This window comes from Chiloscyllium punctatum, chromosome 46 (genome assembly GCF_047496795.1).
Source record: "Chiloscyllium punctatum isolate Juve2018m chromosome 46, sChiPun1.3, whole genome shotgun sequence".
NCBI lineage: Eukaryota > Metazoa > Chordata > Chondrichthyes > Orectolobiformes > Hemiscylliidae > Chiloscyllium > Chiloscyllium punctatum.
Genome location: NC_092784.1, coordinates 62,649,509 through 62,664,120, shown reverse-complemented (window position 1 = coordinate 62,664,120; position 14,612 = coordinate 62,649,509). Strand labels below are relative to the sequence as shown.

At 54.1% G+C, this 14,612-nt stretch overlaps 1 protein-coding gene across 4 annotated transcripts in view; it reads right to left on the bottom strand.

Moving 5' to 3' along the window:
- Nucleotides 1-1,372: 1,372 nt before the first annotated feature.
- gtf2f1 (general transcription factor IIF, polypeptide 1) overlaps nt 1,373-14,612 on the bottom strand; it is a 31,115-nt gene continuing 17,875 nt past the window's right edge. For 3 of the 4 annotated variants that reach the window (XM_072564466.1, XM_072564464.1, XM_072564465.1), the window contains exons 8-14: nt 13,750-13,903; nt 11,008-11,069; nt 6,401-6,532; nt 5,517-5,590; nt 5,293-5,428; nt 4,931-5,057; nt 1,373-2,633 (exon numbers count right to left, since the gene is read on the bottom strand). In XM_072564466.1, coding sequence (XP_072420567.1) covers nt 2,423-2,633; nt 4,931-5,057; nt 5,293-5,428; nt 5,517-5,590; nt 6,401-6,532; nt 11,008-11,069; nt 13,750-13,903 — 896 coding nt within the window. In that variant the 3' untranslated portion in view covers nt 1,373-2,422. The remainder of the gene's footprint in view (nt 2,634-4,930; nt 5,058-5,292; nt 5,429-5,516; nt 5,591-6,400; nt 6,533-11,007; nt 11,070-13,749; nt 13,904-14,612) is intronic. The other variant, XM_072564467.1, reaches the window with a different exon arrangement.

The following is a 14,612-nucleotide window of genomic DNA, read 5'->3' as shown; positions in this document are numbered from 1 at the left end:
TTATAAAAGGAAGACCTTGTGTCTGTTTTCCCTCTCATGAAGATTAATTGTGGTTAATTTAATTACTCCTAGCTTAGGATGTTGGAGGCTGCGGGCTAGTACCAAACCAGACATATCAGCCCAAAATCGAGGCTGACTACAGCACTGTGGGGGTGCTAAACTGGAAGCATCTTTCACCAATGTTATTAAAGAGATGCAGTATTATCTACTCCAGTGAAGATCTCACAGCTCACTTTGCATGACAGTAGGAACCTCTCCCTATTCATCCATCAACCAAATCTAGTAATATACTTGCTCATAATCAATTACTTATTTCATCACTTTTTGTGGTATCCTTTGGTTTAGCAGTGTGTATGCACAGTGACTGTGGGCCATTGATTCACTGCCTGAGACAGCTGCACACTTACACATGCGGGCAGGCACACTGACCGGCAGCTCGATCCCACTGCAGTTCATAGATACTGTTCCCTGCCAACAAGGCGCATGTCTATTAATCGCTCTCTTAGATCACAACAGTCTGAATGGCACAGAAGCCACAAAGGCTCAATTCTTCAACTCCCAGAAACAGTCTGCAGGGCTCTGGCAAAACAGATAGCAACAAGGAATCTTTCCCAGTCCAGAGTCCCTTGTTCTTCATGTTTGCCACTCCATCTTCTTTTATAGAATATGATAGACAGTAACACAGTCTTGGCTCTATTCTCAGAGACCTGTTTGAACACCAGGAAGTGTTCAAAACCTGCCGAACACAAAACTGCTCCATTTGGAGCAAACCCCAGCTTGTTTCCTCTTTATGCAAATTGTCCACGTATTTTGAATGGCTAATTAGGAAAAACGGCTTAACTATCCCACTGTAATTAATGTTCTAGGTCCTTTTTCTTTTTGGCTGTTCACCCCCAAGGCAATCCCAGGTCACATGGGCAGTTTTTGGGACTAGATGAGATCATAGTCAGGAAAACAATTCATTCTCTTTCAGAATGCTCAGAGGCTTTTGTGGTGCAGTGGTGGCGTCCCCACCTCTGGTCTAGAAGATCTGCTTTCATGTCCCACCTCTGCAGCAGGTGGGACAGGTCAGAATACTCCCAGCCAGTTTGGTCTTTAAAGGGAGGTCACACTAACATGTAGGCTGTTCCTAACACAGGTTACAACAGTGCTGCCTCCCACAGTGAGATCAAGAGCTGGAACTGTAGCAGCTTCGCCCCCGACTCCTGCTCAGGATTCCTGAATTTGATAGTTGTGTCTATACTGTCAGCAATTTGAGCTGTCCTCCCCAGCCAGAGTCTCAATTGCATTGCAGCAACGTACATGGACACACTCCCCCCAGTCACTCTATTGTAGCCACAGCTGGAACCTCAGCAGTGATGAAACGAATGAAAACTGGCAGCCGTTTTATTGGATAAGGTATTGAGCCTGAACCATTACATGTGATTTCATTGCACAACAAATACAGATACTGAACAAGTTTAACATTTGACAGAACCAACACCGGGGAACGTTACAGCCTAATGCACATTCCACCTCACTTACATTGTTAGTTTTACTGAGCTCTCCAGCCCAGCAATAGGAAAAATTCTGCTCATTTTGGTCTTGCACTGACAACCCCAATCCCACCTTATCTTGAACCAAATCTCCAACAACCCTCTGCCCCACAATCCAGCCCCCAGGCTTCAGTCACACCTGCTGTGTAGTAATCCACTGGAGTTGATGTGTGTTTGTACTGAGTCTTTATCCTTCCCCCACATGGATACTTTTCCAAAACATTGCTGCCCGCCCCCGCCCCCCCACCCACCCCTTCTCTGGCTATGACTGGTGCTTCAAGGTTGTCAGCATGTGGAAAGGCTTTTGCTACAGTCAGTTCTGTACTTAAAGGCTTGGTACCCAATCCGTACAAACTGTCTCGTTGTCACAGGAGATATTGTACTCCGAGACTCTCTGTGAATTGTACAGTCACATTCTACCCAGGAGCTTCTCTGTTGGTTAGGTCTGGTCAGCCACTATGGTCACATGTGTAATATGAAGCCAGGCTGTCCCAGTGAAGCTGCTGTGGGTATTGGTGCCTGTTTGACAGGAGGGATTTCCTAGAGCAGGTTCTGATTGGCTCAGGTCCCACGGTAAGGCTCCAACAACAGGCAGCACCCACACAGGAGTATCTGCTACATCAAGGCCCTCCAGAATGACACTGATTTTGATCCAGTTTAAGGCTTGCCTGTGCTGTGGATTGAACCTACCTCACAAAAAAAAACCCTCGTCCTTCATCCCTTCAGTCAGGGTTGGACTGAAAACCAGGGCTCAGGAGGGAAGAAAGGACAAGGCTGAGTGCAGACCATAACAATTACCATATTGTACAAAATGACAGCAAGAGGTCAGTCCATCATATACAGGAACAAAATCAAAAGCTACATACACACACAGACTGGGCCACCTGTCAGTTCCCTTCCTTCAGGAAGAAGTGCATCTTCTCATTAATCATCTTCCGCTCAGGATTGAGTTTTTTCAGGATCTGTGCCAGGACGTTGACTGTCTGCTCACTGCTGAGTCCTGTCTTCTTGGTTTGAAACTTCTTCAGCAAGTCCTTGGTGGTCATGGGTTTTCGGGTGAGATACCGTCGAACTGCATCCTCTGTCAACTGGATATCACTGCGGGGGTGGGGGGAATGGCCAGGGGGTTAATCATGGGCATTTCACTTAATGACAACTGTGCAGCCCCCCCCCCCCCCCCCGAGCCCACAAGCAACCCAATAACCAGGTTCCCCAGACCCCGCTCCTTACTCAATACCCCACCCCCCAGCATCTTGTTCAGCCCCATTCACTCATGTCTCACTGTCACTTATCCCCAACTCCAGCCTGCCCCGTCGTGTCTCACTGACTCTCCATCCTGACCCTACCCTCCTCCCCCCAAACCAGCACTCACCCCCACCACCTCCATTTCCCCATCCTATCCCACACACCATCCACTCCCCTGTCCCGCTATCCCACTCCCCACCATTCTGCCCTGTCCTGCTATCCCACTCCCCACCACTCTGCACTGTCCTGCTATCCCACTCCCCACCACTCTGCCCTGTCCTGCTATCCCACTCCCCACCACTCTGCCCCGTCCTGTTAGCCCACTCCCCACCATTCTGCCCAATCCTGGTATGCCATTCCCCACCATTCTGCCCCATCCTGCTATCCCACTCCCCACCATTCTGCCCAATCCTGGTATGCCATTCCCCACCATTCTGCCCCCTCCTGCTATCCCACTCCCCACCATTCTACCCCATCCTGCTATCCCACTAACCCACCATTCAACCACACCCTGCTATCCCACTCCCCACCATTCTGCCCCATCCTGCTATCCCACTCCCAACTATTCTGCCCATCCTGCTATCCAATTCCCCACCATCCTGCTATCCCACTCCCCACAATTATGCCCCATCACACTATCCCACTCTCCACCATAATGCCCCATTCTGCTATCCCACTCTCCTCCATTCTACCCCATCCTGCTATCCCATTCCCCACCATTCTACCCCATCCTGCTATCCCACTCCCCACCTTTCTACCCCGTCCCACTATCCCATTACCCACCATTCTGCCCCATCCTCCTATCCCATTCCCCACCATTCTGCCCCATCCCACTCCCCACCTTTCTACCCCATCCTCCTATCCCACTCCACACCATTCTGCCCCATCCTGCTATCCCACTCCACACCATTCTGCCCCATCCTGCTATCCCACGCCACACCATTCTGCCCCATCCTGCTATCCCACTCCCCACCATTCTGCCCCATCCTGCTATTCCACTCACCACCACTCTACCCCATCCTGCTATCCCATTCCCCACCATTCTACCCCATCCTCCTATCCCATTCCCCACCATTCTGCCCCATCCCACTCCCCACCTTTCTACCCCGTCCCACTATCCCACTCCCCACCATTCTACCCCATCCTGCTGTCCCATTCCCCACCATTCTGCCCCATCCTCCTATCCCATTCCCCACCATTCTGCCCCATCCCACTCCCCACCATTCTACCCCGTCCCACTATCCCACTCCCCACCATTCTACCCCGTCCCACTATCCCATTACCCACCATTCTGCCCCATCCTCCTATCCCATTCCCCACCATTCTGCCCCATCCCATTCCCCACCATTCTGCCCCATCCTCCTATCCCATTCCCCACCATCCTGCTGTCCCATTCCCCACCATTCTGCCCCATCCTCCTATCCCATTCCCCACCATTCTGCCCCATCCCACTCCCCACCATTCTACCCCGTCCCACTATCCCACTCCCCACCATTCTACCCCGTCCCACTATCCCATTACCCACCATTCTGCCCCATCCTCCTATCCCATTCCCCACCATTCTGCCCCATCCCATTCCCCACCATTCTGCCCCATCCTCCTATCCCATTCCCCACCATTCTGCCCCATCCTCCTATCCCATTCCCCACCATTCTGCCCCATCCTCCTATCCCATTCCCCACCATTCTGCCCCATCCTCCTATCCCATTCCCCACCATTCTGCCCCATCCTCCTATCCCATTCCCCACCATTCTGCCCCATCCTCCTATCCCATTCCCCACCATTCTGCCCCATCCCACTCCCCACCTTTCTACCCCGTCCCACTATCCCACTCCCCACCTTTCTACCCCGTCCCACTATCCCATTCCCCACCATTCTGCCCCATCCTCCTATCCCATTCCCCACCATTCTGCCCCATCCCACTCCCCACCATTCTACCCCGTCCCACTATCCCATTCCCCACCATTCTGCCCCATCCTCCTATCCCATTCCCCACCATTCTGCCCTATCCCACTCCCCACCATTCTACCCCTTCCTGCTATCCCACTCCCCACCATTCTACCCCGTCCCACTATCCCACTCCCCACCATTCTACCCCGTCCCACTATCCCACTCCCCACCATTCTGCCCTGTCCTGCTATCCCACTCACCCGCTGCTCGGGGTGGATTTGCCGGATTGGGGTTGTGGGGTGGATTTGCCAGAGGCAGTCTGGGGCCCCGTATCCAACTTCAGCCGCTTGGCCACGGGAGTTTCTGCAGAGTTACCCTGCCGCTTCCCTGCGAATACGAGACACCAGAATATTAAACTTTCCCTGATTCAGAGTGTACAGTCTGGGTCCGGAGAGTTTCTGTAGGAACAGTTATGTTGTGCTGCCACCTTGTCATGTACCGTGGGCACTCAGACTGTACCCCCAAACCTTCTGTTTCACTGGGAATTGAGCACAGCCCCCCCCACTTCCCTGAGTGAGTCTCTTGTTGGGGTCAGCCTGAGCACTGTGTGGAGGTATCTCACCTTGCTCCAATTTGTTGGCAGCTGCCTTCAGTGTGGACGAGGTGCTGATCTGTGGCGTGGGTGTTCCTGGGCGGCTGTTCCCACAGGAACTGTTATTTGATCCTCTCCAATCTTTCTTTGGGGGCGTTTTCTTCTTCTTTCAACACAAGAGAAAAAGAGAGGTTCAGAGATGACAGGACCTCCTCAGGGAGTGTGGACCCGGAGGGTGAACGGGAGAAACTTACCGACATGAAAAGCGCTGAGGCAGCTTCAGACTCTATGTCACTTTCATCTGAGGATTCCGATTCCTCGCTGCTGTCTGTGGAAGACGACCAACACAATCACACTTCAGCTCTCACAGATTCCAGTCCCGCTCCCCAGGATACAATCCACAGCTACACCAAGTCTGCATCGCACCCAGTAGCTCCAGCACTGTAGCTGAGTGTGGCCCAGGGACTGATGGAAGAGCCTTGGGATTAATGAGGCAAGGTTCCACCCCCCGCCCCCCGCCCCTCATCATTGCTGAGACAGCAACACTGGCCAGGGTCTGACAGACATGACCACAATGAGAACATGTTGCCTCACATCTACAAACAAAAGTGACAGTCAGTTCTGACTCCACTGGGTTCCATCCTACAGCAGGTTTAAGCACAGGGCCCTCAACAGACAGTGGACCAGGTGAATGGAAAGTTACGGACTGCACTTTCAACTGTTTTGGTACTAAGTGCGTTAATACTGGCAAGTTCACCAAGTCATTGATCACGCTTGGGGAATCACAGTTCATTAGCAACAAGATCAGAATCTTCCAGGGGAACAGATGGTGCTGCAGGTAACATTATGGGCAATGGTTCCTCTAGTTATGGCCTCGAGCTCCCTGGACATCGGTTACAGGTCCTGATGTCAGCTGAGAGAAACATGAAAGGTTCCCCACAATGAGAGAAAATTCCATCAGAATGAGGAACAGCTCAAATGTTGGAGGGGGCAATTTAATCTCTAGACAAGGGACAGTATCATTGCACAGGAAGAGCATTCACACACGTGCAGAGAGACACCAGACCAGGAGAGACATCACACTATCTCCCCTTTCATACACAGGTCTGAAACAGCAGCGGGAGAACAGATTCCAAACCTCCTTTGTTCTTTTTTTCTCTCTTTTCAGGGGCTGCAGATTTCTTGTCGTCATCTTCCTCGTCTTTCTCTTCATTTTGTTTTTCCTCTTCACTCTCCTCACTGCTCTCAGATCCAACAGTCTCATCAACACCTGAGAAACACCATGCCAGGAGAATTCAGAAACCAGCACGGGATGACACAGAAACTGATCATGACACTGAAAATAGATTAACAATGGAACCTACAAAGGAACAGGTCAGGAAAGCTGCCAAACATATAGATGAAGGAAAAGATGAGCAGAGAGAAATGTTGGTCCATTGCTGGAGAACTGGTAATGGCAAATCGAGAAATGGCAGATAAGGTTTTTTTAAAAAAAATTGTCTGTCTTCGCAGACACAGGAATCGTCCCAGAAATAACAAATCCAAGAGACGAACGCGAATGGGAAACTGAAAAAAATCTAAGTAACTGGACTGGTATTAACATCATTCTCGCCTGCTCACACACACTCTCTCCTTGTGCAGTTCGCTCTCATTCCCCCCCCCTCACTCTCTCCCCTTGTGCAATTTTCTCTCATTCTCCCCTCACTCTCTCCCCTTACACTGTTCTCTCATTCTCCCCTCACTCTCTCCCCTTACACTGCTCTCTCTCATTCCCCCCTCACTCTCTCCCCATGCTGTTCTCTCTCGTTCTCCCCTCACTCTCTCCCCTTCTCCCCTCACTCTCTCCCCTTGTGCTGTTCTCACTCATTCCCCCCTCACTCTCTCCCCATGCTGTTCTCTCTCATTCCCCCCTCACTCTCTCCCCATGCTGTTCTCTCTCGTTCTCCCCTCACTCTCTCCCCTTCTCCCCTCACTCTCTCCCCTTGTGCTGTTCTCACTCATTCCCCCCTCACTCTCTCCCCATGCTGTTCTCTCTCGTTCTCCCCTCACTCTCTCCCCTTACACTGTTCTCTCATTCCCCCCTCACTCTCTCCCCTTGCACTGCTCTCTCTCATTCCCCCCTCACTCTCTCCCCATGCTGTTCTCTCTCGTTCTCCCCTCACTCTCTCCCCTTCTCCCCTCACTCTCTCCCCTTGTGCTGTTCTCACTCATTCCCCCCTCACTCTCTCCCCATGCTGTTCTCTCTCGTTCTCCCCTCACTCTCTCCCCTTCTCCCCTCACTCTCTCCCCTTGTGCTGTTCTCTCTCATTCCCCCCTCACTCTCTCCCCTTCTCCCCTCACTCTCTCCCCTTGTGCTGTTCTCTCTCATTCCCCCCTCACTCTCTCCCCTTGCACTGCTCTCTCTCATTCCCCCCTCACTCTCTCCCCATGCTGTTCTCTCTCGTTCTCCCCTCACTCTCTCCCCTTCTCCCCTCACTCTCTCCCCTTGTGCTGTTCTCTCTCGTTCCCCCCTCACTCTCTCCCCATGCTGTTCTCTCTCGTTCCCCCCTCACTCTCTCCCCATGCTGTTCTCTCTCGTTCCCCCCTCACTCTCTCCCCACGCCGTTCTCTCTCGTTCCCCCCTCACTCTCTCCCCTTGTGCTGTTCTCACTCATTCCCCCCTCACCCTCTCCCCGTGCTGTTCTCTCTCGTTCCCCCCTCACTCTCTCCCCTTGTGCTGTTCTCACTCATTCCCCCCTCACCCTCTCCCCGTGCTGTTCTCTCTCGGTCCCCCTTCACTCTCTCACCTTGTGCTGTTCTTTCTCGTTACTCCCTCCCCACGCTATTCTTGCTGGTCCCTTTAATCATTTTGTGATTTGTCAGGAATTTGATCGCAAAGTGAATCAAAAGCGATATAAAAGATCAACCAATTCTAGTGTCTGAATTCACACCCTTTACCTACAGATGATCCATTTCTTTGTGCCTATTTTCTCAAACCCATCATCACATCTTGAACAGCTCTGTCAGTGTATGACTGAGTGTGCTTGGAAGAAGTGGACGCTGTTTAATTCTGGTTTCTTATTGTAATTATATTTTAGCTGTTAACTGTTTTGCCACATGTTTAAAGAATAAGTCTTACTTATAATAAAGGAATTATTTTTTAGTTGTTCAAAGTCATTTGGTTGATAGTCTCTTTTCCAAAGAGACTATCTATTGTAGGGATTATACTGACATCTTACACTTGCAGTACAGCTCATAGGGTGCTCTGCCTTGCTTATCAGGATGTAGAGGTTAGTGATTAATGCAGTGGCATTGACTGAGAGCTGTGTAAAGACTGCAAAGATCAGAATCCCAGCTGCAGCTTCTCACAATCTCAATATCTGGGATGTAGGACTGGGTGTAATACTTACAAATTTGCAGATGACAAATTAGATGTAAACATTATTCTGTACTGGGCAGTTACTAGGCTCCAGTCAGAACTAAAGAACATACAAACTCATTGTATGGTGTAATCCAACAGGGAAGCTTTATTCCCAAGCTCTGTACTCTGTAAGGACTCGAAACAAGTCTGAACAAGCCGGACTGCTGATTCAGAGGACTCACCTCTGAAAGCGACACTGTTCCTAACAATAACATCCCACAACTACAACATCAAACCAATGTGAGCTACCAGGTGGATAGAAAGAGGCTTCAAGGGGATTTGGACAAATCGAGGGAATAGGCAAGAGTGTAGGAGATGGAATGGAATGTGGATTAGTATGAGGTCATTCACAGGAACAAAGGGGATCTTTGAAATAGTTATTACCGACGTCAGACTGGACCCGAGTACCCTTGTTTACAACTTACTAAAATCTCACATGCCAGTACAACAGGTACGGGGAAGATAAATGCTATGCTTGCCACCACTGCAAGGGGATCCAAGTCCCAGAGTAAGTAAGTCTTGGTGCAGTTGTAAAGTGCCTGGTGAGACCCCACCTGAAGTATTATATGCAGCTTTGATCTTATCTAAAAAGGGATATACTTGTCAGAGACAGAGTGTAACTGAGGTTCTCCAGAATGACCCTTTGGTTGGCAGGATTGCCTGATAGAGTCATACCGCACAGAAACAAACCCTTCGGTGTAATCAGTCCATGCTACCATAACCCCAACTAAATGAGTCCCATCTCTCTGCTCCTGGCCCATATCCCTCCACACTTTTCTATTCATCTACTTAACTAAATGTCTTTTAAACATTGTAACTGCCCCCACATGCACCATTTCCTCAGGGAAAAGCGAAATTAAAGATCTACAGTTCCCTCATAGTTTGAAAAAAATGAGTGACTTCACTGAAATTTGCGAAATTCTTACTGAGAGTGAGGGGGGATATGGAGAGGTTGTTTTCCCTGGCTGACGGTCCAGAACCAGGGAATTCACCTGATAAAGGGCAGACCATGTATGAGCAATTCCTTGCTCAGAACACAATGAGTCTTTGGAATTCATCACTCCAGAGGGCTGTAATCATTGAGAGGAAATCGGTACATGTCTGGACACTAATAACATCAAATGACATAGTCCAGGAAATTAGTAGTGAGAGGGCAAGTGGGAGGAGAGAGGGCAGAATGGGAGGAGAGAGGGAAGAATGGGAGGAGAGAGGGAAGAATGGGAGGAGAGAGGGAAGAATGGGAGGAGAGAGGGAAGAATGGGAGGAGAGAGGGAAGAATGGGAGGAGAGAGGGAAGAATGGGAGGAGAGAGGGAAGAATGGGAGGAGAGAGGGAAGAATGGGAGGAGAGAGGGAAGAATGGGAGGAGAGAGGGAAGAATGGGAGGAGAGAGGGAAGAATGGGAGGAGAGAGGGAAGAATGGGAGGAGAGAGGGAAGAATGGGAGGAGAGAGGGAAGAATGGGAGGAGAGAGGGAAGAATGGGAGGAGAGAGGGAAGAATGGGAGGAGAGAGGGAAGAATGGGAGGAGAGAGGGAAGAATGGGAGGAGAGAGGGAAGAATGGGAGGAGAGAGGGAAGAATGAGAGGAGAGAGGGAAGAATGAGAGGAGAGAGGGAAGAATGAGAGGAGAGAGGGAAGAATGGGAGGAGAGAGGGAAGAATGGGAGGGAGAGGGCAGTGAACATGCAGGATGATGCGCTGTCTAGTCCCGATGGGAGTCATTTTTTAAAGCTGTCAGGCCACAGGGAAAGTGTTTCTCCAGAGACAGGTCTCCACTGTGAAAGCTGCCCTCAATCTGATCTCTCCACACTAACTCAGGGAAAGGCTGCAGTTTATCAGCATCCACCAGCAATGATAAAGAAACACCAACCCACTCACTTTAAAGCTATGGATGAGATCTTTCTCAGCAAAACATAAGCTTTAGTTACAAAATACGAGTTAACTACCAAGGAATGTACTACCAAGGAATGTTCGTAGGTTTATCAGGGTGACTGCTGACATATTCAGAGGAACCTCGATTATCTGAAAAACATTGGTAGAGGCTATTTTGTCAGATATTTAAAAGTTTGGCTAACCAAATGCCAGATAACACAGTTTAGCCAAGCATCAGGACCTTGTGATCTTGCTGAATAATCCGAAATTCAGATAATCGAATGCCGGATAATCGAGGCTCCTCTGTAGACAGAATGAGCCTTCCTACCTTTGGTCACGGGGAACCATAATTACAACCAATCCTGCAGAAACCGGACTCCTTGACGTCACAATCTCAGAGTCAATCCCAGCACAAACATCCTCCTCACAATGGTCATGTTCCAAACAAACCAGCACCAGGGACAATCACTACATACCTTTCGGTACATCTTCCCCTTTATCGGCTTTCCCTTTTTCCAGCTCGTCTTCATTATTGTCACTGAAAATCAAACACAACACTCAGTAAAATACTTGACAGGTTTACCACCCCCTCTCCCCATGACCACCCCGACCCCAGCAAACAGCCAGACCCCTCTCCCCATGAGACACTGCAATGGGCAGCCAAGAGCCCCCCCCCCCCCGGTGCAGTGTCCCCCCATTCTCTCTCCTCCCCCCGATCCCGGTGCAGTGTCGCCCCGCTCTCTCCTCCCTCCACCCCGGTGCAGTGTCCCCCCACTCTCTCTCTCTCTCTCTCTCTCTCCCCCCCCCCCCCCCCAAACCCCGGTGCAGTGTCTCCTCGCTCTCTTGCCCCCCCCACCACCACCCCCCACCCCAGTGCAGTGTCTCCTCACTCCCTCTCTTCCCCCCCCCCCCCCCACCCCCACCCCAGTGCAGTGTCCGCTGCTCTCTCTCCCCCCCCCACCCCCCGGTGCAGTGTCCGCTGCTCTCTCTCTCCCCCACCCCCCCGGTGCCGTGTCCGCTGCTCTCTCTCTCCCCCACCCACCGGTGCAGTGTCCCTGTGCTCTCTCTCCCCCCCCCACCCCAGTGCAGTGTCCCTGTGCTCTCTCTCCCCACCCCCCCCCCCCCCCAGTGCAGTGTCACTCTGCTCTCTCTCCCCCCCCCCACCCCCCGGTGCAGTGTCCGCTGCTCTCTCTCCCCCCCCCTCCCCCCCGGTGCAGTGTCCCTGTGCTCTCTCTCCCCCCCCCCCCCCCCCCCGGTGCAGTGTCCCTGTGCTCTCTCCCCCCCCCCCACCCCCCGGTGCAGTGTCCCCCCACTCTCTCTCTCTCTCTCTCTCTCTCCCCCCCCCCCCCAAACCCCGGTGCAGTGTCTCCTCGCTCTCTTGCCCCCCCACCACCACCACCCCCACCCCAGTGCAGTGTCTCCTCACTCCCTCTCTTCCCCCCCACCCCCCACCCCCACCCCAGTGCAGTGTCACTCTGCTCTCTCTCTCCCCCACCCCCCGGTGCAGTGTCCGCTGCTCTCTCCCCCCCCCCACCCCCCGGTGCAGTGTCCCTGTGCTCTCTCTCCCCCCCCAAACCCCGGTGCAGTGTCCCTGTGCTCTCTCTCCCCCCCCCCCCCCCCCCCCCCCCCCCCCCCCCACCCCCCGGTGCAGTGTCCCTGTGCTCTCTCTCCCCCCCCAAACCCCGGTGCAGTGTCCCTGTGCTCTCTCCCCACCCCCCCACCCCCCGGTGCAGTGTCCCTGTGCTCTCTCCCCACCCCCCACCCCCCGGTGCAGTGTCCCTGTGCTCTCTCTCCCCCCCCCACCCCCCGGTGCAGTGTCCGCTGCTCTCTCTCCCCCCCCCCCCGGTGCAGTGTCCCTGTGCTCTCTCTCTCCCCCCACCCCCCGTGCAGTGTCCCCCCACTCTCTCTCCCCCCCCCGCCCACCCCCCGGTGCAGTGTCCCCCCCACTCTCTCCTCCCCCCCCCCCCCCACCCCCCGGTGCAGTGTCCCCCCACTCTCTCTCCCCCCCCCCCCACCCCCCGGTGCAGTGTCCCCCCACTCTCTCTCCCCACCCCCCACCCCCCGGTGCAGTGTCCCCCCACTCTCTCTCCCCCCCCCGCCCACCCCCCGGTGCAGTGTCCCCCCACTCTCTCTCCCCCCCCCCCCCACCCCCCGGTGCAGTGTCCCTGTGCTCTCCCCACCCCCCCCACCCCCCGGTGCAGTGTCCCTGTGCTCTCTCTCTCCCCCCACCCCCCGGTGCAGTGTCCCTGTGCTCTCTCTCTCCCCCCCCCCCCCCACCCCCCGGTGCAGTGTCCCTGTGCTCTCTCTCTCCCCCCCCCCCCCCACCCCCCGGTGCAGTGTCCCTGTGCTCTCTCTCCCCCCCCCCCCCACCCCCCGGTGCAGTGTCCCTGTGCTCTCCCCACCCCCACCCCGGTGCAGTGTCCCTGTGCTCTCTCTCCCCCCCCCCCCACCCCGGTGCAGTGTCCCTGTGCTCTCTCTCCCCCCCCCCCACCCCCCGGTGCAGTGTCCCTGTGCTCTCTCTCTCCCCCCACCCCCACCCCCCGGTGCAGTGTCCCTGTGCTCTCCCCACCCCCCACCCCGGTGCAGTGTCCCTGTGCTCTCTCTCCCCCCCCCCCCACCCCCCGGTGCAGTGTCCCTGTGCTCTCTCTCCCCCCACCCCCACCCCCCGGTGCAGTGTCCCTGTGCTCTCCCCCACCCCCCACCGCAGTGTCCCTGTGCTCTCTCTCCCCCCACCCCCACCCCCCGGTGCAGTGTCCGCTGCTCTCTCTCTCCCCCACCCCCCGGTGCAGTGTCCCTGTGCTCTCTCTCTCCCCCACCCCCCGGTGCAGTGTCCCTGTGCTCTCTCCCCACCCCCACCCCCCGGTGCAGTGTCCCTGTGCTCTCTCTCCCCCACCCCCCGGTGCAGTGTCCCCGTGCTCTCTCCCCCCCCCCCCCCACCCCACCCCAGTGCAGTGTCCCTGTGCTCTCTCTCTCCCCCACCCCCCGGTGCAGTGTCCCTGTGCTCTCTCTCCCCCCCCCCACCCCGGTGCAGTGTCCCTGTGCTCTCTCTCTCCCCCACCCCCCGGTGCAGTGTCCGCTGCTCTCTCTCTCCCCCACCCTGGTGGTGTAGTTTGCTCTGGCACTGTGCCCCATTGCAATCAGCATGGGGTAATGGAAAAACTGTAAAACCCGGGGTGGAATCCTAACACCGATGATAGCAAGTGAAAAAGATTAAATACCTCGATTCATCATCAGAGATATAATCCACTTCCTGCCCTTCGAAATCTCCATCATCACTATCCTCTACAGCCTCATCATCAGAACCCTTTCTCTTCTTCCTCTTGGCTCCAGCTTGCCCTTTCTTTGTGGCTTTTGGGTCTTTTTTGGTGTCTCCTGGAGAAGGCAACAGAAGGGCCACGTCAAGTCGGTGAGTCAGAAACACGGCAACAGGAACTGGCCGTTTACTCATCAACTCCCTGGGCCTAGCAAACCTTTACTGGCCTGAGCCTTCAATAAACTCCTCTGCTGTTCCCTGGGGAAGGGAATTCCACAGGTTAACAACCGGAGACAGAGAAACAAAATGCTTTCATCTCCATTTTAAAGGGAGGCCTCTTCCTCTTTGCCCCGAATTTTAGTCTACCCTAAAACAGGGAGCACCCTCCAGGGATCCACCCTCCACCCTCTGACAGAGCCAGAGGTCCAGAGCCCACACTGTCAGACTCTCACTGAGGGAGCCAGAGGTCCAGAGCCCACACTGTCAGACTCTCTCTGACGGAGCCAGAGGCCCAGAGCCCACACTGTCTCACTGAGGGAGCCAGAGGTCCAGAGCCCACACTGTCAGACTCTCACTGAGGGAGCCAGAGGTCCAGAGCCCACACTGTCAGACTCTCACTGAGGGAGCCAGAGGTCCAGAGCCCACACTGTCAGACTCTCACTGAGGGAGCCAGAGGTCCAGAGCCCACACTGTCAGACTCTCACTGAGGGAGCCAGAGGTCCAGAGCCCACACTGTCAGACTCTCACTGAGGGAGCCAGAGGTCCAGAGCCCACACTGTCAGACTCTCACTGAGGGAGCCAGAGGTCCAGAGCCCACACTGTCAGACT